This window comes from Tyto alba, unplaced genomic scaffold (assembly GCF_018691265.1).
Source record: "Tyto alba isolate M040663 unplaced genomic scaffold, T.alba_DEE_v4.0 Super-Scaffold_20000042, whole genome shotgun sequence".
Lineage (NCBI taxonomy): Eukaryota > Metazoa > Chordata > Aves > Strigiformes > Tytonidae > Tyto > Tyto alba.
In genome coordinates, this window is record NW_024881293.1 from 15,729,398 (window position 1) to 15,757,154 (window position 27,757).

At 39.3% G+C, this 27,757-nt stretch overlaps 1 protein-coding gene across 4 annotated transcripts in view; it reads right to left on the reverse strand.

Moving 5' to 3' along the window:
- The window catches only part of RANBP3 (RAN binding protein 3), a 48,107-nt gene extending 20,732 nt beyond the window's left edge, over positions 1 to 27,375 (reverse strand). Inside the window, exons 1-7 of one of the 4 annotated variants that reach the window (XM_042794492.1) lie at positions 27,268 to 27,375; positions 19,138 to 19,193; positions 10,864 to 11,067; positions 5,250 to 5,286; positions 5,076 to 5,162; positions 2,332 to 2,403; positions 1,101 to 1,166 (exon numbers count right to left, since the gene is read on the reverse strand). In XM_042794492.1, the coding sequence (XP_042650426.1) occupies positions 1,101 to 1,166; positions 2,332 to 2,403; positions 5,076 to 5,162; positions 5,250 to 5,286; positions 10,864 to 11,067; positions 19,138 to 19,193; positions 27,268 to 27,289 (544 nt within the window). In that variant the 5' untranslated portion in view covers positions 27,290 to 27,375. Of the gene's footprint in view, positions 1 to 1,100; positions 1,167 to 2,331; positions 2,404 to 5,075; positions 5,163 to 5,249; positions 5,287 to 10,863; positions 11,068 to 11,785; positions 11,804 to 19,137; positions 19,194 to 27,267 lie in introns of those variants that run through there. The other 3 variants (XM_042794491.1, XM_042794494.1, XM_042794493.1) reach the window with 3 other exon arrangements.
- Between the last annotated feature and the right edge of the window lie 382 nt (positions 27,376 to 27,757).

Below are 27,757 nucleotides of genomic sequence, written 5' to 3' on the forward strand. Positions count from 1 at the left end.
TTTTTTTGTTCTTCATACAATCAAATATATTGATATTGTAATAGTCTTACATGCTGTTTCATTTAACAACCTTTTTGAGTTAACTTGGCCTCTTAGGTTTGCTACAGTAAGATACACAGCACTAGATCTCTAAATCCACTCTGATTCAAAAAGCCAACTGACCTTAAACAACCTAATAAAAAACCCGAAACCAAACATCTTAACATCAACTCTAGAAGGTTGTGTCAATCCAAGAAGTTTCAGTTTTCATCACTGAGGAGAACTAAGTTGAACTGTTGACACGATAAAATACTACAGAAGTTTCTCATAGCAACTCAGCTGAATATTCTGCAACTAGTTCCATTTCAGGCTACCCTGAAAAAGGCATGTCAAAGGGCTCGACAACAACTGAAATAACTATCCTAAATTCAAACATTCATATATCCGCTCAAAAACTTGTTCTTTTTAAAATTTATTACTCTTCCTGCAAATGAAATAAACAGTTTCCATATGTAGATGTAACAAATAACAACTTCCATTACCAAAATAGTTTGGTTTTTTTCCCCCCTTCAAGCTCCTAAGGAGCTGTGATATTTGTCTTTCCCACACTGGCCAGATCTACATCAGCAAACAGGAAACTCAGTAAGAACCAAACCATACAGACAAACTGTAGAGCAGAACAGGTAGGATCAAGGACCAGACATCCACCCTATTGTCAAAAGCCAGGGAGAGAAGGAAGTGAACAATATTGCAGCAGACTTTGCTCTAACCTGGTCCCAGACTGAGCGCTCATTAATGGCTGGAACTTGTACAGTGCACCCCTGGAGCACTCCTTTTGTTCCAGTTTCCTACCAAAGGAATTGAGTTAATGGAGCCCAGGATTACTCTAAGAATTGAATCAGAACATGCTAAGCAGAGACAACTGGAAGACACATTTTAGAAATGCATGACAGATTGAAGCCAAAATTCTGATGTGTCTATACACATTACACAGCAGATATGGGCATAAGCACTCTGGGCATTGCCACCTTCCAGTTACAATAGCAGTTTGAGGAAACGCCTAAGTAAGTAAAATGATTGAACTGCTTTCTTTCTATTGCTCCAGAAAACATTGAACTCACCTGCACTGGGTGCCTGACCATGGATAAGTATTGGTGGCTTCAGCCGGAATCCACTGCTCTTTTCCTCTAGAAGCAAAATACAAAATTACAAGGACATAGCTGTAACATACCACATACATTCATCAGTCAAAATCCCTCATGCTCTCCCCACTGTAACAACCCACAAGTTTTCTAAATATCCAAAATCATAAAGAGATTGCCAAACAACAAATTCCTTTCCTCCAAAAGAAGTCTGAATTTCCAGTGATCGTCACAGAAAATATACATCAAAGACAGAAACACAAGTTGCTGCAAAAAAATTTCAAAATTGTTTTTCAGAAGAAACATGAAACATTGTTTTCACAAGAGAAATGGAGCTCCTTCTGTGAAGGACTTGGAGGTAGTAGAGGTCTTAAGTGAAAATCAAACTAAAGAAAGAACAATCAAAAGTATGACTGAACATGACAGGGGCTAACAGACTCAACTGCTAATTATCATAAATTAAGTTAAACTTAATTGCTTAGTATTAGTTTCTTGTAATTCCATTAACTTTTACCTTATGCTTTTACAGTATGAATTTGCTTTTACAAATAGTATGAATTCTTCTCTGCTTGCATTCACTACAGTTACGGCTTCAGATAAATCACCAATATCTCAAAAATACTTCATATTTTGTAACAGCTGTGGATTTTTGAACTCACAAGGTATAACTATAAAATACTTCCTTTTAGGAGCATAATGGCTGTGCTCAGAGTAAGACAATGCAGCACCTTATCATCTTACTGTACTTTGTCATTCTCATGCCATTAGGCATAATACATCAATACCAACACAACCAAACCACAGAACAACGGTGATTAACAAAGTGCTACTGTCACAGGTCATGGATTAACATAATCATGACCACAGATTATGGTTGATTTGATTTTCAGTATCAAAAAAGTCGTATCAAAGTAGGTAAGTTTTATGTTGAGGTTAATTTTCATTTAAGGGAAACAGGTGGGCAGAGAGTCATATTGCAGTCTTCTACCACCACTCTCAAAGCATTTAAGAATTTTGGTATTTGTTATTTTAATTACCTCCAGCAAGCATGAAATCAAGCAATGAAGCGAGCAAGAACAGCTGTAAGATCAGAACCATCACCAATTCCATTTTTCCAAATACGATATTACTTCTGAAGTATCAGAGTACTTTGGATCATGACAGACTGACAGCAGTTTGCTGAGAAAAAGCAGAAAGTGAGGAAGCTCACCTGGTTCAGAGTCAGAATTGCCTGTAGAGGGTTCACAGAAGCTTGATGGCATAAAGACGTTGTTTTTTGTTACTGCAGCCAAGGAAACGGAGAAGTAAAGAGAAGTTTTGTATGTTGTTCTTAATTACGAACTTTGTTCCCAGATATATCAAGGGTGCAAACTGAAAATAATTTTTCTAGTAATTTGTTTTGTTTATTTTAGGCTTCCCTTTCTTCTAAAATAAAACAGTATTATAGCCACAGAAGTAAACAGGTCATTGTCCACAAAATCCCCTTAGTTTCTCCTAAAAGAAAGAGCAAATTTCATTTATTCTGGAAAAATAATAAAACACAGGATTCCCAGTCTGAATTGTATCTGAACTATGAATTAAAAGTGATGTTACAATATATAATATCATTACAAAACACGTATAACATTTCAAAAGGTCTCTGCAGAGAGGGCAGAAAGGAATGTAATGCCTGATAAATAGTGGAAACTAACACCTGGGCTTCTCAAAAGGCTCAAGAGTGATAGCATCATTTGCACTAAGAGCTAGGCAACTTATGTTTGAACTGCCCTATAAGGATAAAAATTCTACAAAGGAGAGTGTATCAGAGTATTTGCAGATGTCACACTTAAGCATAGGAGACAACAAGAGTAAAAAAAATATTTGGAACGAACAGGCAAAAGGACAGTGTTTCCTTTCCACCCTTTGATAGGACCTAAAGAAGCAAGTAATAAATACTTTGGTCAAGGCCCTGTAGAGCAGTGGAAGTACTTTTGGTCTTGTACAAAGAATCACAGACAATGGAGTTTATGAAATAATGGTGATCAGAGCAAGAGGTACGTGTGTCAAGAGTCAAAAGGTAACAATAGCAGTTTGGGTTTTTGTCTCTAACAGATGATCCTGCATGAGGTAAAGTATGACAATATTTATCAGATCTTTCAGCTTTTATGAGGATGGAGTAAAAGCTTAAGTATGTTGAAAAGAGAAAGGAAACTCATCTCTGAACACTGTTATACTAAAAGATGTACAAAAAGCACTTGCCTTTTGTATTTAAGGTTTTTTTCTTACTCGTTTCTTTCCTTTAATTCCATCTTCTCTCTTTTTATTATGATCTGCCTAAAGCTCAAACATGATGCAGGTTTCACATGAGCAAAGTTTCCCTACACTTGAGAGAAACATAACGCCACAAAAAAATTTAAGAGGTTTGGAAAAGGAAAGATTTTCTGTAAACCAAGGTCATCAAATATTGTCAGCAGTATTCAAAGTAGCCTTTATGGAAGTTGCAATTGCAATCAAAGTTGTCACTGTTTGACAACAACACACATCAGAAGAGAACAAGGGAGACAAATGGAATAAACGACCATATCCAGTCAAAATGCATTAACCAAGAAGATGCTTGAGAAAGTATGCTGGACTCCTGAAATATCCAGTACATAACCTAATAGAGCCAAATAAATTGTTTTCCTCTACTTCTTAGCAAATGGTAGCATTAAGCAAAATCTGAGATTTTAGTGATTCTGATCTCAAAAGATAAAGGCATTACAGACTAGAAGAGTTAGTGATTATAGGGAACCTAGTAATATAAGGTCCAAGATTCTGCTTTACTAACAGAAATTCCACACACCAAAACCCCTTATTCATTATTTTCGTGTAGACAGTGCTCTTTTACTAAGAGTGATCAGCAAGCAGACAGCAGCAACAGTGGTCCCCTGAACTGTACTCAATTAACAGGACCGCACCTGGAAATCCACTAAGCTGCACACAAGAAAATCGAGATCTTGAGGAGGGATTCTTCCCATGACTAGCACCAGCAGCAGGAAATGAGAATACCGTGCCCGTAAAATATCAGCAACTACATTTTGAATTCCATAGTCATTAATTTCTCTAAAATTAAAAGCAAAATAACTAAGTTTTCATCTTTTAGTCACAGTCCCTGAATGTGCTCTATGTTAGAGGAATATTTTTTACTGTTCTCCCCTTTACTGTTCTTCTCATGTCCTTTATTTCAACTAAGATGATGGAAACAAAGTAGTGAAGACTCCAAACCTGCCCCAAGCACTGACATATATTAAAATAATTCTTGACCAAAGCTAAAAATCTTCATTTTGTCTGTGAAGAGAGAGGGTATAAATTTTAGAGATCATTCCTGTGGATGAACACAAATATCAAACATGACCATTCCCACATATGTGAGTTGCAAGAATTTACCCCCGGCCTTCCCAGTGATTTTGCTGCCTTGATTGTATATACACAAACTGGCAGCAGTCATTCTCTTGCATTTGCCAGGTGAGAATGTTGCTGAAATGGACTGAATCCTCTCCACTTTAAAAGAAATAGGAGAAAAGGAAAGGACTAAAACAACTTAAGCATGACCTAAGACTTGGAAGATTTGCCTGACAGAGTAATTAAGAAAAAAGTAGCATTATATAAATTTGTTAAAACACAAGCTGATCACAATAAATCAAGAAGATTTCTGGTAAATTCTTCAATTAAACAATGTAAGACTAAAAGCTGAAACTACAGATATATATACACTTACAGATAGAAAATATTTTAAAAACAGTATCTATCAACTGCTTTGGGCTTCACTGAATTTGCTAACACAAACCACAGGAAAAAAAAAAAAAAAAAGAGTACATGGTTGCTGTGGTCTTAAGCCAAAGCACAGCAGACAATAATAAGACCAATGACATGACTGGAAAAAAAAGTCTAAGAAAGAAACCCACCTCTCATATATAATATTATAGCAACATTTACCTGACTGAGAAGGAGGGAACTGAGTTAAAGATGAAGTTCTCTCACGCTTCACAGGTGGACAGTAGCTCCCATCCTCTCGATCAGATTCTGTAGAAAAAGGCAATTAAAGAAAATGCACAAAATCCTGGAGACACATTTACTCATGTTTTTTAATCGCATAATCAAATCTCTTACCATCTCCATCTTCTGGACTTGATCCATCTGCTGATCTCTGAAATCAGATGACAGTAATAAAAAAAAGTCACATACTGAACATTATAATCTCTTTGGATACATCCAAATGGTTTAATCATTGAAAAGTTTGGAGATTTTTTTTCTTTACTGTCAATGATATACACTCAAGATAAAGCATTATTTTTAGGACTTACATGGAGGCAAACTGAGTTTCACCCAGATACAATTAAATAAAATTAATTCAAAATATTTCATTTACAAGTAAGATATCTGAAAATTCATATCCAAGTATTAACATCCTTAGAGACTATTCAACAATTACAGTTACATTTTCCATATATTGAAAATCATTTTCAAATTTGGTTTGGTTTCACAAGTATCATGGAAGTTCCAAGCTCGTCATAAACATAACCGTTATTTGGGATTTCATTCCAAAGCACTTTTCCTAATTAGCATAACTAACATCAGTTCCTTCAACAAAAGAACGGCGTTGGAAGAATGTCTGTCAAAGCACACTCTGTAAATTAGTACTATGATATTTTGATAGGAATTAACAATGGATAGTCTCCTAGCATCTTCCACAGTACCAGGAACAGGAAGCATCACTAGCTACCAGCTATCACAATACTGAAGAAGTCTTTGAACAAAGGTTTCGCATCTTTTCTGAGAATTTCTAGGTGTCTCTCCTCCTACTTGCTCTGCCAGTTCCTCAGCTGATACAGTTTCCCTTGTTCCTGCAAAACAATCCCATGACGGATCCCTTTCACTACAGAAGGTGACCAGGGCAGCATTCGTGCCTCCATCTCATTACAAAACCTCTTGACGTACTGGACCTTCTCCCAGCTCTCAGCCCACTCTTGCCCCTTCGCACAGTCTCACTTCAGAGCCTGGCTGACTTGGAGGAACGGCAGCTCAGGGGCAGAGCTTGCTGCAGCCCCAGAGCTCATCCTTCCCCACTGCAGCTAGTGGTACTTTGCCAAGGACAACAGGCAGACACACAAGGACCAGGCAACACACAACAGGACTGGCTAAGGCTGCACAGGACTATCATCTGAAAAACCCAACTTGGATATAAAAATACCAGAAAGAACAAAACTATGTAGCACTGGATATATTTAGAATCTAGATGCTCCTGGACTATCAGTACTTCACTCAATGCTAATAAAATCCCATTTATACTGCATTTTGCCTATGCAATTAAGTTTAAGAGGTTTTCTGTTTTCTTTCACATTAATAGAAAAGTATGACTATCGTACTAGCACCCTAGTCAAGCACTTTTTAAACCTTTTGTATAGGGAAAGAAAAGCTATTGACAGTTCTGGAACACACCCCACCCCCCATCCACAGATATCTATCAGCCCAATCACATTAATACTGTATTTCCTACATAACTGGTCAAGTACTGCGCACTAGCGGAAGAAGATTGTATTAGGTATCTCATTTGCCAACATACATTAGTTTCCCAAAAGATAAGGCTAAAGTGGAAAATCATTATGTCATCTACCTGTTTCAGCAATCAGCATCTGAAGTCAGAAAAAATTCTATTTAGCACAGAAAGTATTGTCACATATACCAGCAATTTGTTTCAATTTTTAGCAAAAATCCTGAAAGCAAAAGGAAACCATTTGGTAAAAAGTTTGCACGAATGGAACTGCATATCTCTATGTGCAAAAATCCTCAAAAAAATCAAGAAGGGATTTCCCCCTAAACTTCAAAAACTTAAGCCATTATTAATATGTACTGTATTCTCAATGCTTGAGTAACAGACAACAAGTCAAACCTTCATAGCACAAACTTCAAACTGTCACATCATTAGCTGATGCATGCACAACTAAACACACTGTCACTACATTTAGTGGGCAAGGACCATCAACATCCAAAACCAACTCTGTAACCTACTGAGAACAAAGCAGAGATAAGTATCTGCTCCCTCTGAGCTACTTCCATGCCTCCTAGCCCAAGAATTTTAGGAGATCAAAGCCATGCAGGAGTCCCTATGACAAGTGTTACAGCTGTTAATGACACTGCCAATTCTAGTCAAAGCAGATGCTGCACAGAATTTAAAAAGTACTTCCCTTTCTCTCAAATGTATTTTTTCCTACTTAAGCATCTAAATCTGTAGACCACTTGGTATGCTACCTCCCATCCCTACCCATTCACACACTGCTCACACTGTCAGTTATTGTTTAGGGAAGTCAGAACAGACCTTGCAAATAACTCCTATAGGAAAAACGCAACAACAGATTTAAAACTTTCACAGGTTTAGTAATTTAAAGGCCAGTGAAGTAAAAAGTCATAATCCCTCAGGTTGACCCACAGGAACAGACAGGCCAAAGAACCTCATTTATGTCTACCTTAGTACTGAAACTCCTGCCCGAGCATCTAAGATATCCAAGCTCAATTTTCTGCTTTCAAATGAATGAGAATATGCACAAGTTACTCCCCTGAAGAGTTACCAACACTACTGAGAACTGCTTTTTAATTTTGTTATACTCAGCATCCAGTAAGAAACACACACCACTGTTTCCTTGCTTTTATTTAAAAAATTGTTGTCAATATTCACTCCCCAGTACTTAGGCATTCACCTACCAGGTCTCCTCAACCTTGGATAAATCTAAAGTTTTTTCATTATAATAATGCTTTCACCAATGATCACTCTTACAGATCTTGAAAAATATTCCTAAATCCTTTGTTGTTAGAAGAAAGGTTTTTAGGAAAATACAATTGTATGCACACGATCCAATGAAGCCTGATTTCCCAGATGACAAACAATGTGGGAAAAACCTGCAGTGAGAAATCAAATGCTTGAGGCAGCAACATGTTTCCTTTCCTCTCTAGTCTGGCTCTACCCACAGACTGTAGAAGAATCCATTGCCAAGATCTCCGTATCTCTCAATACCTTTGGACAAATCTGACAGAGTTAAAGGTAGATGGCATGGGGGGCAGGGGTACACAGATACTATAAAGTTACTGCTGCAGCCAGAAGCTGCTTACCAGTGCTGCTTATTCAGGAGAAGCTGGGGAAAGTAGACAAAAATAGGGGGAATATATGCATGACAAACAGTTTACTTGACAGACTGGAAAAAACATCAGATTACAATTAGTGACAATAAACAGCAGTCCCAGCCTTTCCATTTCAGGCTTCTCTTTCCAGGCTACTCAATCTGTACTTTACAGCAACACATGTTTTACACAAGTATACTACACAACAGATACGAAAGCCAGGACCATCTCATACTATAAGGAACCATTAAGGTGACTCCACTCTCCATTCAGTTCTTTGAAATTAGAAATTGAAGAGACACTTAAACCAGTAACATCAAAATCTAACCTAAAATGTAATCCTCATTTAAAGAACGTAAACCACCTTTCACTTACTCTCTCCTCATCCTACTTTTAGAAATCCAGCTACAGGAAAGTTACAATTATTTCTAAACAGAGGCTCCTACAATTCTGACATGTTTCCAATTAACCAAATTACTTTTTTAAAGACTTTTAAGAAGTGCAAATGAAGGTATTAACCATCCCACACTGAAGTGCAAACACTGCTTTACACGCATTACTGCCTCACATAGTTGTGACAAACTAATAGAGAAGAATCTAAACTTCAACAAATTTGTCACTTTTGTTTATTCACAATAAAGGAGCAGAAACAGGGAAAGAAACAGAGAATTCAGGTAAAGCAAAAAAATCAGCATAATTAGGTGAAATCTGTAAGAGCACACTTACAGTGTTTATCTTTGAAAGATACATTTAAGATGCAAAAAGTCCTGTATAAAAGGAATTCAGAGCATGATACAGCAAGTCTGCAATCTAGACATTCTGCACATATATAAGCATTATTGAACTGCCATGGCCGTTGCTTAAAAGCTGTTCCAGAACCTCTTAAACAATGGAGTCCTGCTGGCACTGCTACATGCTGTTGTAGGCTGACTTGAATTAGCTGAAAGTCAAGACATTATAATCAGCTCTGCAAGAGGCCATATTTCTGGCCACACCATGTTAATGTTAATATTAGCAAAAATATCTGTCTCTGTGTGTACAAACAATACCAATTAAACAAGAAACATGCAATCTCTCCTTCAGAACTCAGTCTTAATTCATCTCTTTTCCCAAGGTCCTGGGAAGATTACATGAAACTTTCTGCTCTGGCAAACCAGTAGGATCACTCTGAAGATGCATCAGATGTATACTTCAAGGTAAGAGACAGTTTTGCTCTTAAACTGGGATAATTTGAAGAATACTTGCCAGTGCATATGAAGGCCAGTTACATGCCTATACTGAACACTATACTACTATTCCATAAGTTTAAGTGAATGGAGTAAAGTTCAAAGATGCACAGGTAACTGTTGTGTACAGCCAAGAATTCCTGCATACATTCCTGAACAGCATTTTTGGTTCTTAAATTTCTTTCAGACCCAGGTTAACTAGGGTAATTCTGCTCTTTCAGAACAAGTCTAAGATTATGACCACTTGCTGCAATTTTCCTGAAAGACTGGTTAATACAGTTCTCTTGACCACTTCTAGTAACACCAGCAATTTCAAGTGATAGAAAATTGTCATAAAATTCTGTGACTATGTTTACGAGCTTTATTTTAAAATACTAGCCCTTGAAAACTTCATCCTTAATAAAAACTGAAACAGAAAAATTTCTGCAGCAGGTCAGCAAGCAACAGCCCCAACACCAAAAGGTGTTTAACCTACAGCTGTTTGTACCTTGTCATGACAAACCATTCACACTAGTTTTACTGGAAATGGCCCATTCCTGAAAAAACAAAAACAAAACCCAAGAGAACAACAAAAAACCCCCCACAAATGTAATGCAAGAAAAGGGTGTGGGTATTGTGTGGAACAGCCTTAACAGGCAAAGATGTATCAGTATGTGCCTAGTGTGTGGTCACAATGAGGAGTGACACTCACCTGCACCAAGAAAACACTGTTCACCAGCCGGAAAGATTAGGGAGACTTTGAAAATTGCTCTGAAAGACTGTATTATAGCAGTCACTTATTCATCCAATCTTTCAAAAAACATTTTACTGCACCACCAGTAGAAAAATCTTAAAATAACAGCACTGACAGCTTTTCCTATGTCAAAGTACTGATTTTTTTCTTTCAAAGTACCCAAATTCAAAATTCTGTTTTAGCATCATTGCTGCTGCTTTTAATCTGTTAAATACATTACAGGTTGACATGACAAGCTCCTGTTTATATCCAGTGGAATCACAGCATTAGCTGCTCACTTTGTGAAGCTGCAGCATTTTGGCTAGAAGGGAATAAACTGTCCTTTGCTAACTGCTTGAAGCAAATCCCTCATATATACCCATTTTCCCACTCACTGAGAGGAGGTCTTATCCTTAGCAAACACAGCATTTACACCCTAAAGTTTAAAATGAATCCTTGACGTGTCTTGTATAATTACACCCACTAGGGAGTTCCAAACAGCTCTCATTTCTACTAATGGGAACAATGGCTTAGAGGGGACTAATGATTGAAATCAAAAGACAGATAGTGAGCTGCACTACCTGAAGTTAACAGTAACAGATTTCTCCTAGTGGAATGGACTTTTTTCTTTAAGCCCCTCAGCAGCAGAAGTACTTGGTAGGTTCACACTTACCCCTGCCAGTTCTTGTTGAATAGGAGCAAGCTGGGCTTCAGAAGTGGGACTCAGGGTAGCACTGACTGAGGCAACAGCGGGAGCAGGGTGCTCAGAGTCGCGCTCACCAGCTGATTCTTTGTGACCCAGATCATGGTGGGGGGACTCAACCTCTCCCTGGGGGTCCTCGCCTGAATCCGACAAACCTTTTTGCTCTGCAGGGGACTGGGAGCAGAAAAGACAACGTCCCTTCAATGCAAGGCTGCAACATGAGAGCAGTCGTCCTAGTGAGAGGATCTGCTAATCCCATTTTAAATTCCACTGTTTTCATAGTATGGCAGAAGGAATTGCTTGCTGCTGAGATGCCAATCAATACATACACAAACTACATAACAGAACCTGCTGACTGAATTAGCTTCCCCTCCCCACAAAAAGCATCAGTTGGAACAAATGCACTTTTTTGAATGTTAGCTACAAAAAGTCAGTGTCCGCATCAGAAGAGCATTTTGTCAACCATGGGGTTGTTGAGGTTTAACTCCTCCTTCTCTCAAGGCCTAAAGGACAGCTATTTGCTTTTACCCCCAGATTCAGACATAAGAATTACACAGACAATTTCAGTAAATAACTGTCCTTCACTGCTTCTTCAGACCACATTTGAGGGAGGTGGGGCTGATAATTAATTTCCGTGGAGAATTTTATAACGTTCACACAAGACACACAATCCTTTCATATTCACATGACTGAATTATCCGAAAAGCAACACCAATGTTTTCTTCTATAAATTAAAAAGTTTGCATATCTATTTCAAGGAGGGAGTGATAGGCTAGCTAGTGCACAGTAATGGGATTTGATATTTGCTGAACTTCTGCCACAGACTCTGTACATTTCTTCAGATCATTTAATGTCACAGGTCCCCACTTGTAGAACAAAAATTAAGCATTACCATATTCTGCACACATCTGAAGAATGAGAAAGTTAAAGGCTTTGGGACTGAACAACTGTATTGTGATAAAGGACTAAATTATAGTCCATGGATAATATGCAGGCCAAGGATGTTCTCCCAGCTGAGATCTGTGGGCCAAGCCTCCCGGTGTCTTATGGTGAAGTATCTGGAGAATCAAGCAGTTAGGCGGAGATGTCACTCAGAAGCACATAACCTTGGCTTGCTCTCAGAAAACACTCAGTAGAATGAAGAGAGACTAAAAATGCTCATCACTGCCCAAGGTCCATGCATAACAATAAACAGCAACCTCAAAAATAAGCAGCATCTTTTAATTCTTAAGGGCTCAAAGTTCTTCAGCTATGACTTGGCCTGTCCTCAAACAGAAGCAATTATTAAAAGACAGCAATACATGTAATTTTATCAGCAGGTTCATTTCAGTTCAGTGAAGTTACTCAAGTTTTAAATCTTGCAAGTAATTACTATCATTAAGGCTCAAAATAGACAAAATGTATTTAACAGGAATAACATTAGGTCAGATAGAGCTGGGGATGCTAGATTTTTGTATTTTCAAAATTTTCTGGTCTTAATATGAAGCTGCTACTGACAGATCCAAACACTAACATAAAACTCCACAGAATGAGAAAAGAGTTAAAGAAACATTTTGTCTGTCACCAAAAAAAATAAAACCACGTCTAGCATTCTGCTATTCTTACCTCTGGCTCAGAAGAACAGCACGAAAAGGCTATCTGGAATTGGCCACAGCACTTACAACGTATGTATATTATTCATACATAAAGACAAGGGGTAAACACCTCAGTCCTCCACTTGACATTACTCCTAGCCCCTTTTTTATGCTAAGACACACTTTCAAAAGTTAACAGATTCTAAATGTCACTCAAACTGTTTTCTTCCCCTTCAAGCAGAGACAGCCATAAAAAAAGTACAATAACTAAGTCACAAGTTACCTGCATCATACTAACCGCAAAAGCAATTATGCAAGCAGCAGCACTGAAGACCTGACTTTTCTCATGGTTTACGTTGCATGTGTCCTCTGGTTCTCCCACTCCGCTGCCCCAATTCCTTCCCCCACATACTTCACAACCCTACACACCTCTTCAATCCTGCCAAACCTTCTCTGGCCATCCACAGGGCTAGATGCAGTTCATCAGCACTGAGCAGGTAGTGGGGACATGCAGACAAGCATGCATACAGCAGCTCTCCCTCTGCAAGGAAGGTAATTTGGGCCTCCCTGATCCAGTCAGGTTTCTAGTTTTCAGGAAACATGCAGAACAGTTTTAACATTTCAACCTCTATCACCTGGCCAATAGTTACCAGATTCTTCAAGCTTTTTGCTTGGTGATCAATAGAGAGCCAGCATCATAAGCAGCTTTGCTCGGCTTCCTAGCTGCAAGACTTCCCACTTCTCCAGTGGTCTGAAGAGCCAGACCACTACAGAAGAGGTGACTGCAGTAGGACTGAACCGATCACAGACCCAGTCCAACTGCTGTGCAGGTGATGGAGATGACTCTGCTGTTACTTACATAGCCTTTGAAGAAAGCCTGGGGAGAGGGAAGGGGACAGGACCCTACAAACCACAGTGGGGAAAATGCTGAAAGCTATAACCAGAACAGTACTAGGAAATAGGGACTGGAGAGATCATCCTTGTCAACGGCCAGAATGAACCTCAGGGTGAGATAACCATCACCAGGGATCTGCAGGCAACCCGGAACGATTAGGAAACTGCAGACAGACAGCCTCTGGGGATGAAGACAACTAAGAAGATTCAGTGCCCATAAGAAGCAAAACACTGCATAGGAAGAGGGTATTGAAGTGTTTCCACATAAAAAATGGCTAAATACCTTATTTCTTCAGCCATAATACACAGAATTTGGAGAGAAAAGGAGCAGGAATGTAAGTATGAAATCATGAGTGCCACATAGAATGGCAACACAGTTACTTCCACAGAGCAAGGGCTGGAAGGCAGCAAATTAAACTAGGGTATTAGCAGGTTCAAAAGGTTAACAGATTCAAAAAAGTAAAGGAGACAAAAAGCCAGACCTGGTGAACCCCTTGTCAGAGGATCACAGCAGTAGGTCACATGCCTGAGTTCAACAAGCAATCAGAGAACTTAAAAGGAAAAAAAAAAAAAAAGAGGAGCCTTACCGGCAATTTACACTGACTTCTAGCTACAGATGATAAAATTGCTTCTAATGCAGTAAGAGGCAAGAACATTCAACACATACTTGTGCCATGTGCTTAGAAGTGGAAATGACAATAAATTATTTTACAAGTAATTTTTATCAATACAATTTAGGGCATTTCAAAGTAGGCTAAGTAAATATGCATCAGATTTTAGTAATGTGTGGCAAGTATTTTAAAAAAGTAGAATAAGCAAGGTAACCTTCTGGCATAAATCTGATTTCTATACCAAGCAAAACTACAGTATGTGTTTCAAGACTCAGAAAAGAAACAAACTGAAAAATAACAATTATTGCCCATCACCACTTATACAGAAGAATCTGATGCCAAGATGAGAATTTCTTGCCCAGGTCAATACATAAAATTGTATTAAAAAAAAAAAAAAATCAATATATTAAATGGATCAAAAGCTACTGCAAGTTTCAGAATTTTGTAAATATTATGTGGTTTAAGTCATGGAAGACAAAACCAACAAAGGCCTCAAGGATTTGTCAAACCAAAACTGCTCCAGACAGAAGTTTGTACAGCTGTTCTCAAAAAATACATCTGAGGGCAACTGCAAGTTCTTAAAATTCATTTTAGTCTTCAGTTATGCTCACTATTGAAAGTGTTTTCTAATCTCTTAACTTCATAAATTCTGATCTAAGTTCTTGTTCGAAGTTCTTTGGACCTGGTGAAGAACAGGTCCTTTTTGCTGTAATGTTTTATGTCTGTGATGATTTGTGTCTCTCCTTGAGCCTCCTCTTCTTCAGAGGAAACATTCTTTATAAGTACAGCTTTAGGGAGAACGTGGCAGAAATCTCTTCCTGTCTCTTAAATACTACAGCAAAGATCAATGGAGAGATTAACTTTAGGAAGCCACCTACACAAACTCACCTTGTTCAGCCAGATCAAACAACATCTATTTAATTAGGCACAATAACAACACACCTAGACCAAACACATAAAAGTCTACTTGGAGATCTGGCTTCCTCTGCATTGCAGGAAATAAGGAGAGACATGAAGAAATACATAAAAACTAGTATTAACACAATGCTAAAACCACCAAATACAAGACTTGCATAAACACTCTTGGATCAGTTTTTTCCTCCCAATTTTAAGTTGTGCTATTTATGCCCCTCTCCCTTATTTTCCCCAAACTAGCACCCATATCCAATGGCCCAGAAAGACTACTCTCCGTATACCTTTTCACAATCTTTACCTGTTTAGAGCTGAGGACAACTCTATGGCAGAAGTTAAAATCAGTTTCAGAGCAGAAGCACATCTAACAAGTGACAAGAATTAATCACAGAAAAGGTGGTATCAATTGAAATCTTTAATTCAAAAAGTGCTATGAAAAGCACAGTATAGCTCATGTGTAAGTTATTGGGATAAATAATGGAGTAACAGCAATATTCTATGCTTAACATAGCAAGGTCACTTTCAAATCTTAACAGCTATGAGACTTCCTAAGGTGATGCAATTTTCCAACTAGTGTCAGCACTAGAAGCTCTGCTTGTCAGAAAAATGAATAGCAGCGTATAAACAAGATATGTGGATGCTATCATTCAGATATTTGCAAGGACTATATTTCACACATTGTAAAACCAGTTCTCAGAGTTAAGAAGATATGAAAATAATGAAAATGGAGACTCAACAAATGTGGAAACAGTTCACTTTACATCCACCATTAATTGATATCTATAATGCAAATCAGAACAGATTAACTAATCCTGTCTTTTTAACAGTGAAAGAAAACAACCAGAACTTCTTTACTGAAAGTAAAATTAAGAGGCATCATTCTGAACACCTTTTGCCCCTCTAAATAATCTTGACAAACTGCAGGTTCTGATTTTCTACTAAACTGTATACATCCTTAGCTAGAACAATCAATTAAAAAAACAAAATCAGCTTCCAGACTAGTATGCATTTTGCCCTACAACATGCTGAATATTTTCCAACTTTTAATGAAGAAATAGATGTCTGACACCTTACAAGCACAAACTTTAGTAGAGATTTCTAGAGAAATAATATTCTTTAACTTAATAGTAGACAAGGTTAGATCCAGAAAAGTGAGTTAAGACCACTGAACAATATCAACCCAGCCCTAATACCGATAAGGCCTGTAGACACTGAAACAAAATAATTCTGGTCAGGATGTTCTGTTTTACGTGGAAGAGCACTAGGCAAACATCTAAACAATCATCATGGGCAGTTAATTGAATACACTGTGCAATGCCTTCTCCTCACTCTCAGTTTACTGTCAGATTGCTGTGTTGGTGCTGAAAAGCCTCCATGAACACTTTACTTACAGCTTCAGAAGAAAGCCAACCTGACTGGACAGACATTTTGCTAAACTGAAATAGTAATTTACATAGAGAAATTACATATTTTAGAAGTGTGTTGTTTGTCAACTATTTTGAAGTTACTTTTGCATTTTCTTCAAAACATTGCTCTAGGAAAAACTCCCCTGTTAATAGGTTTTCCTTGTTAACTTTAATAAGAGTAATCTTTTGTGGCAGGCAATGCACTTAACCAGGCACCTTTTATGGAATATGGAGTTAACCGTTAACTGTAACATCTCTGTGTTAGTCTTTCCAAAAATACAGTGAAAGGTCTCAATCAGTGTGTAACTGGAGTCACCTCTTCTTGATTAAGTTGATTAAAGGGACACTCAGATGGCCTGAATGCAGGGTTCTAATATACACAGCATATATGAAGCAGCTGTTACATTTGGCTGACAGCACTGTATTCTGACTCTATTAGTTTTTCATCAGCACTACAAAAAACAGCTACTGGCACAAGCAAACAGGCTTTGGCCCTTAATTTAATAAAACATCAAGTACAGCACTGACGATTCTCTCACTCTTTTTCTCTAGTCTCAAATACACATTATATAAGCTACTAAAATTATTATTAAGCACTGCCTCTGCCCCTTTTTAAGAAAATTGTACATCTCCACACGTTACACAGTTTAACATAAGCATTTATGTTTGTTACTAGACCTCTTATACTTTGGAAATTGGCAACCAAGTGACAGATGCCACTGGTAGACTCTTCATGATCTGCTTCAAGGAACAATCCCTGTTCTTCAGCCAAGCTAGATCTATTCCACACCATACTGACTGTGTCAAGAAGCAACGCCACTTTGCATTTAGACCAATTTCTAAATTACGTCTAACCTCTGTGCCTTTAAGATGCTTGGCTCACACACAGGCCTAGAGACACAGGATCTCTCCACCCCACCAGGAAGGCTTTCTGGCTGTGTCCTCCGCACTGCTACCTAACTCAGCATCACCACAGCCCTCAGCATCCTCAGAGGCAGCTGTGAAGACTAAATCAGATCCCTCTCCCCTGGAATCCTGCATCATCTCTGCCAGCTTAAAAAGGCATTAAGCCTTTTTTTTACAAGTATTTTTACAAAAATTAAGATTTTTTTTTTTTTTTACAAATATTTTCTTGAGACATACCAGAGCACGACAGATTTGTCCCACAGCCCAACATAGGAGCTTGCACAGCCTAACACTGAAGGCATGCACTCTGCGCAGAAGCAGAAGGTACAGCATGAAGGAACTGGAAGGTACAAGACCTGCCAGCTTTGCTCTGAAGGGCCAGCCCAGCAAAGAAAGGACATAGGACCACCATCGCTCTACCTGGGCTGCACATCGCTATGATCACTGCTTCCACACTAACTGTGGAAGCACTGCCAGCTTAAAATACACCTGGGGAGAAAATTCATTACAGTGCAACTCCGGGACTTCAGGAACTGTCTGAGCAACAGCAGGTGATTGGGAGCCGTTTCCTAGAAGGAAGCGACACGATCCAAACTGATACTGAAACACTAGTGCTCCCTTCATTCTAAAGTACATGTAAACAGTCACTGTAAAAAATGCGATGGAAGGAACATCTCCGAAGTATTTAATCTAAGATATATTTAATTTGATTAGCTAATATTAGAAGAACAGCAGCTTTAAATCCTTTCCAAGCTGACAAAAGATTTCAAGCCCCTGGTGAGGAATATGCCTTCTAAACCCATGGGAAAGCTTGAGTCTGGTACTTGTTCCAAACCAAAGAAAAGCTACCAACTACAAAATGGTACAATATTTCTATTCAAACATTTGTGAAGATTTTCTGATTTTACAGATAATATAACAATCCAGTGATTCAAAAAAAGTGAATCATGCGTACATGAGTACATTTCTCTTGGTTCCCACCAGCTTCAGCTGAAACAAGGCTAGCTTTGATTTATTTTTTTTTTCCCCCCAAACATAAGTAGCTTTTACTATTAACCAGGCAGAATTAAATATCACAATATATTGAGATTCTTATCAATTTCTTTTAATAAAAATACTTTTACAATATAAGAAACTGAAAGGCTGTTTGGAAAAAAAAAAAAAAAGAAAACTACACCCTAGCATTCATCCATAACATTTTGTGCATCACTTGCAAAGTGAAAATGAATGAAAACTATACTGCACTCTGTCCACATGGCCATGGTTTTCCATAATATCTATTTCAATTTAATAGCAATTTCTGCTGAAGGGGAGGTCCTGCTCCTTCCTTCAACTCATTTCTCTCCCAAGCTCTACTCCTCCTGCAGTCACAAGATGAGTTGTATCACCCTCTCGGTTCAACACAAACTCACCCGCAGAACACCTTCCAGCAGACTATGGCACATTGTGTAACTGCTGCTGCAGACTCGAAGGCAGGGGACAGGAACATATGGCAGTGGTAGAGGGTCAGGTGAAGGAACAGGATTACCATTTTGCAAGGTAATTAGACACTTCACGGCTTACTAACCAAAGATGAGATACACTTAAATATACTGAGGTGAAAATCAATAATCTAGACCATGGTTTTCTTCGCTTTGTCTTAATTCTATTATCAGAAAAATAAACGTCATATTTGCAGTTGCATGAGAAAACAGTCATCACTCCTTTGACATCTGCTCCTTTCAAGCTGTCCATCTTCTGTCTGAAGAGCTACCCATTTCATGCCACTACCATACATCTTCCCACTTTTGACCCTCCAATAACTCTTTGCCATATGCCCATTAATAATATTAATGCTATACTATCCATCTTCAACTTCAAAACAATACAAACAGTTGCTCACCATGGAATAAGACAGGGCTGCAACAAAACAAACAAAAAATTATATCAGCATCTCCTTACCTTCTGTGCTTTATCCTTCTGAAATACAAAGACAGGTGGAGCAATGGCAGGTTTTTCTGTAAAAAGAGAAATCATTGGTTTTGTTCCAGCCACAGTCATTACTGACTAATATGAAAACGTTTTGTTCTAGGATGCTTTGACCAGTAATCAATCCTTAATCCAGTTAATTCTCAGTTACACAAACTGTTTCCACCAGTTTATGGTAACATGATTATAAGAACTTGATTTTCAAACAGAAAAAGGAGTGCTTTAAGAACAACAGTACAACTGATATCTGAAAGCTATTTGTCTTTTCCTTCCAGATCTATTTCAAACCAGTAACTTTACTGAAGTCCATCAGGAGGAACAGGCCTTTTGCTGTAGTAGTTTACTTTTTGAACACATATAAGTTTTACAGGCAAAGGCTTTTCCTTCCCCATAGCAATGAATTAACACAAAGGGAGTTTTGCAGTACACAACCACACACCCCACTAAGGTCACTTAACTCTGACACCTGACTATAATTGTATTTCATTATCATAAAAACCTTTTAAAAACTAATAAATCTTCAACATTTTCAGGTCTACAATTTAAACCAAATATTCCATGCATATTATCACAGAGCAACCAGTCTTCTTCGCATAACTTAAGAGCACGTCTGCTTCCTACTTGAAGTTCCTACTCAAACATTAGCAGGACACTATTTTCTAAATAAGCACATCAACATTTAGTTTTCAAGAATAAAATTAATTTCTAGAATGAGTGTGTTTTCCGTTGTCCTTAATGACCTTTGCACTTATTTAATCTTAGAAGCAGGAATAGACATTAAAGAAAAAGATTTAAAAAAATTTTAATTTAGAACTTGAAAGGCTACCATAAAAAAGACCTATAAAGACATCAGGAACTACCTTATGCCTAAAAAAAGACAGTATCACAAAATCCTCCATAAATCAGCTACAGAATCAGTAAAGCACTTGAGTCAGCATATAAGAAAAAGGGGATTAGACTGTCCATTTGGGAACTGCCAGCTATGAGATCAGTTTAGCTGAAAAAGTGAAACTTTACCTGACAAACACATAACAATTATGGAAATTATTCCAAGAACTCCATGCATTTATTTGTAAGGGTAGAAAACTCTATTTCCACCCTTCTGTAGGTCTAACTCATAAGGATAACCCAGTAAAAACATCAATACCAATTTTGCAAGACCAGCATAACTTGTTCCACAAAAGGCAAAATTAATTGTGAAATAAAGCTCCTTACTACAGCATTTTGCCTGCTCTTTTTTTCCTTTATTTTCTAAGTTTTTCTATCCTTCACATACTGCTGAATCTTGAAAATTCTTATTAGTGAGAGCAATTCAGACAATCTATTTAAAAAATGAAAAATAACATAACACTGGTCATCAACAAAGTTGATGCTATAACCGCTATACCTGTCCCCAAAAACAGTTTGTTGAAACAAGCCAGGGATCCCTTTTGATTCCCTTGGCCTCAGTATAACCTGCCTGTGAGAGGCTCCACTGGTGTGAGGTCCAAGCTTTTAACCCTTTACTTCCAACTGATGTTCATTTCTCTATACCAAGTTTGGTATACTTTAGTATTCATTAATACTATAATTGCAGCAAAAAGTAGCATGCATTCTACCAAGCTACTTTTATCCAAGACTGTCAAAGCAATCAATAAAATGCTGTATTACTGTCCGTCCCTTCTGCAGATCTGTTCAAAACAGGATTTGACTGTCTGTACCATATTCCACAAAAAGAACCAAACAAAGAAGAACTACTTGTCTATTTGGTGCTTAATAAAGGATTCAAGTAATGAGAGAGAAGAAAGCAAAACAAAAAAAAAAAAGCAGATCCAACAACAATGCAAAGTGCAGAGGAAACATGGGACAGCTGGCAAAAGAATATAATGGGGAGCCAAAGAAGTTGATGCAAACAGGACAAGATACAAGAGAATCTGGTGACTGAAAACTGAATACTTGGGGTGAAAAAAAGAACAGGGATGCCAGGAACAGAAGAAAGCTCACAGAAAAGAAAAACTGCAAGATGGAAGAACCAAAGAGGAAAACTGAGTAAAAAAAATAATCAAATATTTGAGATTGTGTCCAGCTACAACAAATGAGTCTGGGAAAAGAATCTAGAGAAACAAACTATGACCAGTCCCCTTAGTCAGGGTGGAAAAGGTAACACTCTTCTGCAACATGTGAGAGTTTCTATCGTCTGAAGCAATGCAGTCCTCCAGTACTCAAGACCTAGGAATCTCACTATTACTCCTGCTGGCTGTGAGACCAACTGACATGACAGCATGGTAGAAATGACAACAAGACAGCAGGCACCCATGGCCAGAAACTACACCAGTGCTTAGCCAGGCACATTCTTTACAGGGGAACACTTGTTCACCATGTCCTTTCTAAAGTCTGTAACAAAACCACAATGCTGAAAAGTTTCCTCCATTCTAGCCCAAGGCAAGAAAGGATCACTAGGTTGTCTAATCTGACTACCTTCATTAAACACTGATTACTTTTCTGAGGCTTATTGTTTTGGGGAAACCTTTTCATCAAAAACATCAATTATTTAAGATATTAAAAGCAAAGTATTATTGCCCTTGATCATCCATTACCTCACTTGGTTAAAAACACCAGTGCCAAATTTCCCATTCAGCTGTCTGGCTTCAGCTTCCAGTTACAATTCCTAGTTCTATTTTTTGAATGCATTTACGTACTAGATAAAGAGCTCTCTAGTATTTAATATTTTTCCTACAAAAGCACTTACACAAACCATGTTTTCCTATCAACTGAAGAACCACCACAACAGGTTTTATTTTTGTAGAACAGAAATGCATATGTTCGGTAGCTGTTGAGGTTTTTCCCCAACTGGTGAGTATGGCAGCTTAAGTGCTACTCCAAAATGAGAATTAGTCATTTGTACTAGCCAACATCAGATGTGGACAGTCATGTTCTCTGAGCAAGCATGCTTCCATTCCACCAAGGTGTCTGAAGGATGACCTATAGTAAAATGGGTCTGCTGGGTCCACAGAACTGTCATCAAGTTCAACTGAAAATAAAGGAGGATAAAGGAACGAAAAAGCACACAACCTTCAAACTTCAGGTATAATGCACGTTAAAGAACATGAGAACTTCTCTTTCACCTACGAGATTAACAGACACAGCACAGAGTTCTTAAAAATTGTGGAACAGACGTGGCTTTTCTCCAGACAAGCAGACAGAAACAAGGCAAAACAAAGTTGGAGATGCAGAAACAATGTCACTTTTCCAACAGTCAGTCTCAGTAAAGGTGCTCTGAGAAAGCCCAAGCATGTAAGACGGAAAGCAGACTTTTCAGTAATTACTGTCAGAGACAGTAAGTCCCCAATCTGAGACTCATACAAACCACCCAGTTTCTTCTGAATGGTAGTAGGCCATCAAACAAGTCTGAAAAATGACTGAATCCACAGAACTCCTTCCTGCAGTTTACTCATAAGTTTCAGACATTTCAACCTGCATGAACAATTGCAAAAACCTTAAGAGTTGACTTTCACAGGCTAAATTCCTTTAACATATTTCACTGTCAGGTCATTAACTATCAAGATATGCCCTATGTGCTATCAGAAAAATGTAAGTACTATTAAGCCTACTCAGTTGTCTTCACAAATCTTGGAAACCAAAACATGTCGGAAAGTACAAGAAACATGACTGGATCATTTATAGCCAGACTTCACAAGTGATGTCACAGTGAATATAATTGATATCAGGAAAAAGATACTTCTGCCTCATTTTCAAAATTTGGTAAGTTGCATTTTATGAAGTAAAACAACCGATGTTCTCATTCACCTTTAAACACTTTATATTTTTGGTCTCATATAGCATGAGTAAGCAGGCTAATTCCAAATAGTACTTCCACAGCTGACATGGGAAGGTAGAATGCTGTTTATCTATTCAAGATGAAACAAAAATTCCATACACCATATTTAAAGCACAAACCTTTTGTGTATGCAGAGCACGTGTTATTTCTATTAGTGACACAAGGGATTGGGAAATGAAGTACGTTACATTCTGCATTTGGTTATTTTACTATTTCAGCTCAGGTGCTTCACATAAAACAAATGTTACAAGTCAGAAATGGAAAAAAGTAGCTTATTTTCATATGACAAGAAGAAGAAAATGACAAGGCAACCCAACTACTTTGCAATGTAAATAAAGTACTTATAAAGAACTCTAAGAAACTTTGACAAAACTTAAAGTATTTAGGCATTTCTGTACTGTAAATGAAACAGTACTTTATGGCATTTGGGTGTGAATTATTAGGACATCTCAAACAACCAAACCAAATCACTCAGCCTAACTTTGTGTCCAACAGTTTACCTGAAGTAAATCACCACAGGGAAAAAAAAAAAAAAAAATCTTGCTCATAGGGTCTACAAACATCAGGGACAGTGATGCATGCCAGCTGTTCCCCTCAAAGTAACAACAGACCCTCCTCCCTCCAACAGCTACCATAAGGCAAGTAGAATTCGACTGACACAGGAAAAAAACCCAGGAACAGCATGGAAGCAATGTGAGGATTATACAAGTCTGGCAAAGGAATGATACTTTTACTCTGAAAGGAACTGCTTTGATTCTCTCATCTTCTGTACATTTAAGGCAGTTACAGTAAGCTTCTTACTATTATGAACTGTATGCTTAGCAATTTCAGAAAGCAAAATAAATTGGGTTTGGTGTCTAAGGAGAGAGTTTGCCAACACAGGTGGTGCAGGCACCACCTGAAAGGGAAATGTGAAATAAGCCATCAAGTTTTAGGTCTGAGAAAAACCTGTACCTTTTCAAAGACTGAAAGGTGATAAAGTAATTTATTCTCAACACAAGGAGATCCTATCATCTAAAGAGCAGCTTCAGCAGCAAAGTTATACACAGACAAATTACTAGTTGTGTATTGACAGCACGTTAATGAGAAAAACATTCAGGTTTATATGAATATACATGCCTGGCAAGAAGTTTTCTAGTTCTCCACGATACTTCACTGCCACACGTGTGAAGTGTCAGTTTTAAGGCATGATACAGCAAAAATACCAAATAACACCATACCAAAGGCTTCAGAGAAAATTCCTAATACCATTCAATAACTACTTTATACAATAGTAATAATAACAATTGTGCCTACCACTCCAAAATGCTGGTTTTCAATAATCAAGCTTCTCACAATGCCAGTCCCCAAAGCCTTTACCACAATGTCACTATATCTTTGTGACAAAGTCAATCAAACTTCACACAGCTGGGGAGAAGTTACTCTCTCCTCTTTGGCAGCTCCACACTTACCAGCTCTTCTCCTCTCATGATAAGGGGCAATGCCAAGACCAGGACCTCTTCCTAGAAAACTTCGCAGTACAAACATCTTTGACAAGTGGCTCTTGGACCACCTCATCCTTCATCCCCCTTCTCTGCAGTAGAGTACCCCCTTAATCCAACAACCTTCTGCCAAGATACAGCTTGTCATCAAACCATTAAAGAGACAGGTATACAGTTCCACTAACTCACTAGAGAAAAAGGAAAGATGGATGGAAAAAATTCAAGGAACTATTAGAATGAAGAAAATGAGGTAATCATGAGAACATTACAGGGAATGCTTGTAGCTTTGAAGAAACACATCACAGAAAGATCATCCATTAAAATAGTCTGAAGGCTAAAGGACATTGGTAGAATGGTTACAGCACTTTTCAAGGCCAGAAGGCTTGTTGCAGTAATCAAACAGGTGAGTCTAAGCAAGTTTCACTTGTATGAACAGACAAGAAAAGATATTGTTCAATTACACTAAGCAAAAAAAAAAAAAAAAAAAAAAAAAAAATCTACAAACGCCTGAAACCTCTTTCTAGGTATTTATGTCTACTATGTGTCAAAGAATAATTAGCTCCACACCTCACAGTGAAGGACAATTGAGACAGCACTGTTGTGCAGATCAATCAATACTGAAGAATATTAAGAGCTTTGTCTTAACCATGGTTGGTTTGTGAACATGAACATTTAGCTTTCAAATATTTCAAACAAGAGAAGATGAATACGAAGCAGAAGATTAAAGAATTATCAGTACCAAAGTAGTCATATACTTGAGTAAAAATACCTAGGTACAAGGAAGTAAAACATTCGCAAAACATTCACGTACAGTAACGGAAAAATAAAACAGATGGATTGTTTTCTCCTCATTCTTAAACACATCAAATCCACCCAAGAACAGCATTTCCATATCACAGACAGCAAACAAGGCAAGTAGAAAGACTATGGAATCCACTGACTTTCAGCAGAAGGATGCCAATTCCAGAAGGTACATGTATTTGTGCTGGTGTATAGACACTTCAAATGGAACCAGAGGAAAGAAAACTAACATCAGACAATGCAGCCAATGATATCAGAATGAGCAGAAAAGACAATAGTTCAGAATCAAGCTGATCTTGCTTAATATTATAGAAGACTGTATCACATTTTTATTGCAAGAAGAAGCAGAACAGCAAAGGATGAAGATGACACCTCTGGAAGGAGATGTAAGCACAAACTAAAAAGATTAGCAGGTGAGGGAAGTCACTGGAGTCAAGAAAGGGTCTAAAGAGAAAAAACAGAGAAAAAAGATCAGATGAAAAAATAAGGATGGCACCACACTTCCCCCCACCCTGACAGTCTACACGTTTCTGCAGAAATACAGAGGTAGGGGTAGAAACACAAGAAAAGTCAGCATCAAAAGATGTAATAAACATTGGTAACTTGGAATTTACCATTGAGCTTAATGTTTCCCACTAGAATGGGGAGGTAAAGTGAAGGTCTTGCACGACTTAAGACAGACATTCCCAAACTTCTGGTACTAAAAGAATATAATAAACCATCAAAGTTTATTATAAAGTCATTATAATAGCAGTATTTACACGCTGTCATTAAGTTTCTCACAAATAGTCATTACACGTTTGACTAATTAATATCATTCTTGAGACCACTTATCATGCCTCTTTGGGCACTGACACCTCACCTCGAGTTTGGGAGCCAATAGCCCAAGACACGCTGCATCACAGGATTTGTCACATAACTTAAATGTAATTATGTGGTTAGCTGCTTGTAGACTTCATGTTCAAAAGCTACATCTACAATAGATATTTGCTTCCTGCTGTTTAATGTTAATATCAGAACCGTAATTGCTAGTGGCACAGAGCTGAAACGTAAGAAAATCTTGAAAGATGAGGCCTCACACACTTTCATTCACCTCCTTCATTAAGGATGGGGCATTTCCCTCCTCCATTCACTAGCCAAGAAAAATGATGAGAAACAGAGACACACCTAGGGCAAACTTGGTTTTGCAGAGACTTTGAAGGAAGTTGGTCATTCCCAAAGACAAACTGTTGATGCCCACTGTCACTTAAACATTCTACACAACCTTAGAGAATACCCAAATCCTAAGGTAGTGCAGTCCATGTTTTCCTAGCCCTCTTCAGAGAAAAATGAAACTACCATTTCTCTACTTCAGAGGTTTTCAGTTTAAGAAAATACATGTATTATTATACCTCATCCCATTTTACACTGCCACCCCTACCAGCCCCTCAGCTAGAGGAAGGATTCACATGAGCGGAAGTTAAGAAAGGATTTACAACAGTCCTAAAGTTGTGGACCACGGGCCCAGTAAGCAACCGGACGCGGGAGGGGCACAGAGTGCCTCAGCACCGCCCCGGGAGACGCGCAGCGCCCGCTGCCACGCTCCGGTGGCGGCGGGGCTGGCTCCGCGGCGCCCGCCGGCGGCAGGGCGCGCTTTCCGCGCGCACGGAGCGCGGCAGCTCCGACCCACCGGCGGCCGCCGCCTCCGCCAGCCCGGGGCCCCCGCCCGGCGGGAAGCACCTGCCACACGCCGCCGCCCCGCTGCCCGGCCCCGGCCCCACCGCAGCGCGGGCACCCGCCCCGCCGGGCCGGCCGGGCTCTCCCTTTGTCCGGTCGCTCGCCCCAGAGGGGCCGGGGCACGGAGGGGCCGCGGGGCGGGGGCGCTTCTGCGGGCGGGCCCGCGGCCTGGCGCGCCCGCGGGAGCGGATCGCTCCGAGAGCGGATGGCAGGGCCAGGCTCAGGCCGGCGCCGCGGCGGCGCCGGGACGGCGGCCGGCACCGCTGCGCACCGCTAGCGCCCGCCTACCTTCGTTCGCTAGGTCCGCCATTTTACTTCCTCAATCACGCCCACAATGCATCGCGCAACCGGACGGTTTCCACTTACACCAGGCCCCACCGGGCAGCGCATGCTCCAATTGACGGCCGCTCCGCGGCGGCACCGCGCATGCGCAAGCGGCTCGCCTGCCGCGGGGCGGGGCGCGGCGCGGCGCATGCGCGGGGGTGAGGGCCGGGGGCGGCCGCTCGCCCGCGGGCGGGGGTCGCGGGTGTTGCTGCGCGCCCGGGCGGTTGCTGTGGCTCGGTGTTTCTGCGGGCCCCCAGCACCTGCCGCCGTCTGGCCGAGGCCTTCGGGGCCAGCTGCCCGCCGATCTCGGTGCTGTTTTGCCTGGCCCTGCACGCTGGTGTGCCTCCGCGGCCTCCCGTGGCTGCAGGACCCAGAAGTTCACTCCAGAGTTAAACGTATCCTTGATTACTGCTTTCGTTAGTACCACACGGTTACAGCCCTGCGGGATATACAG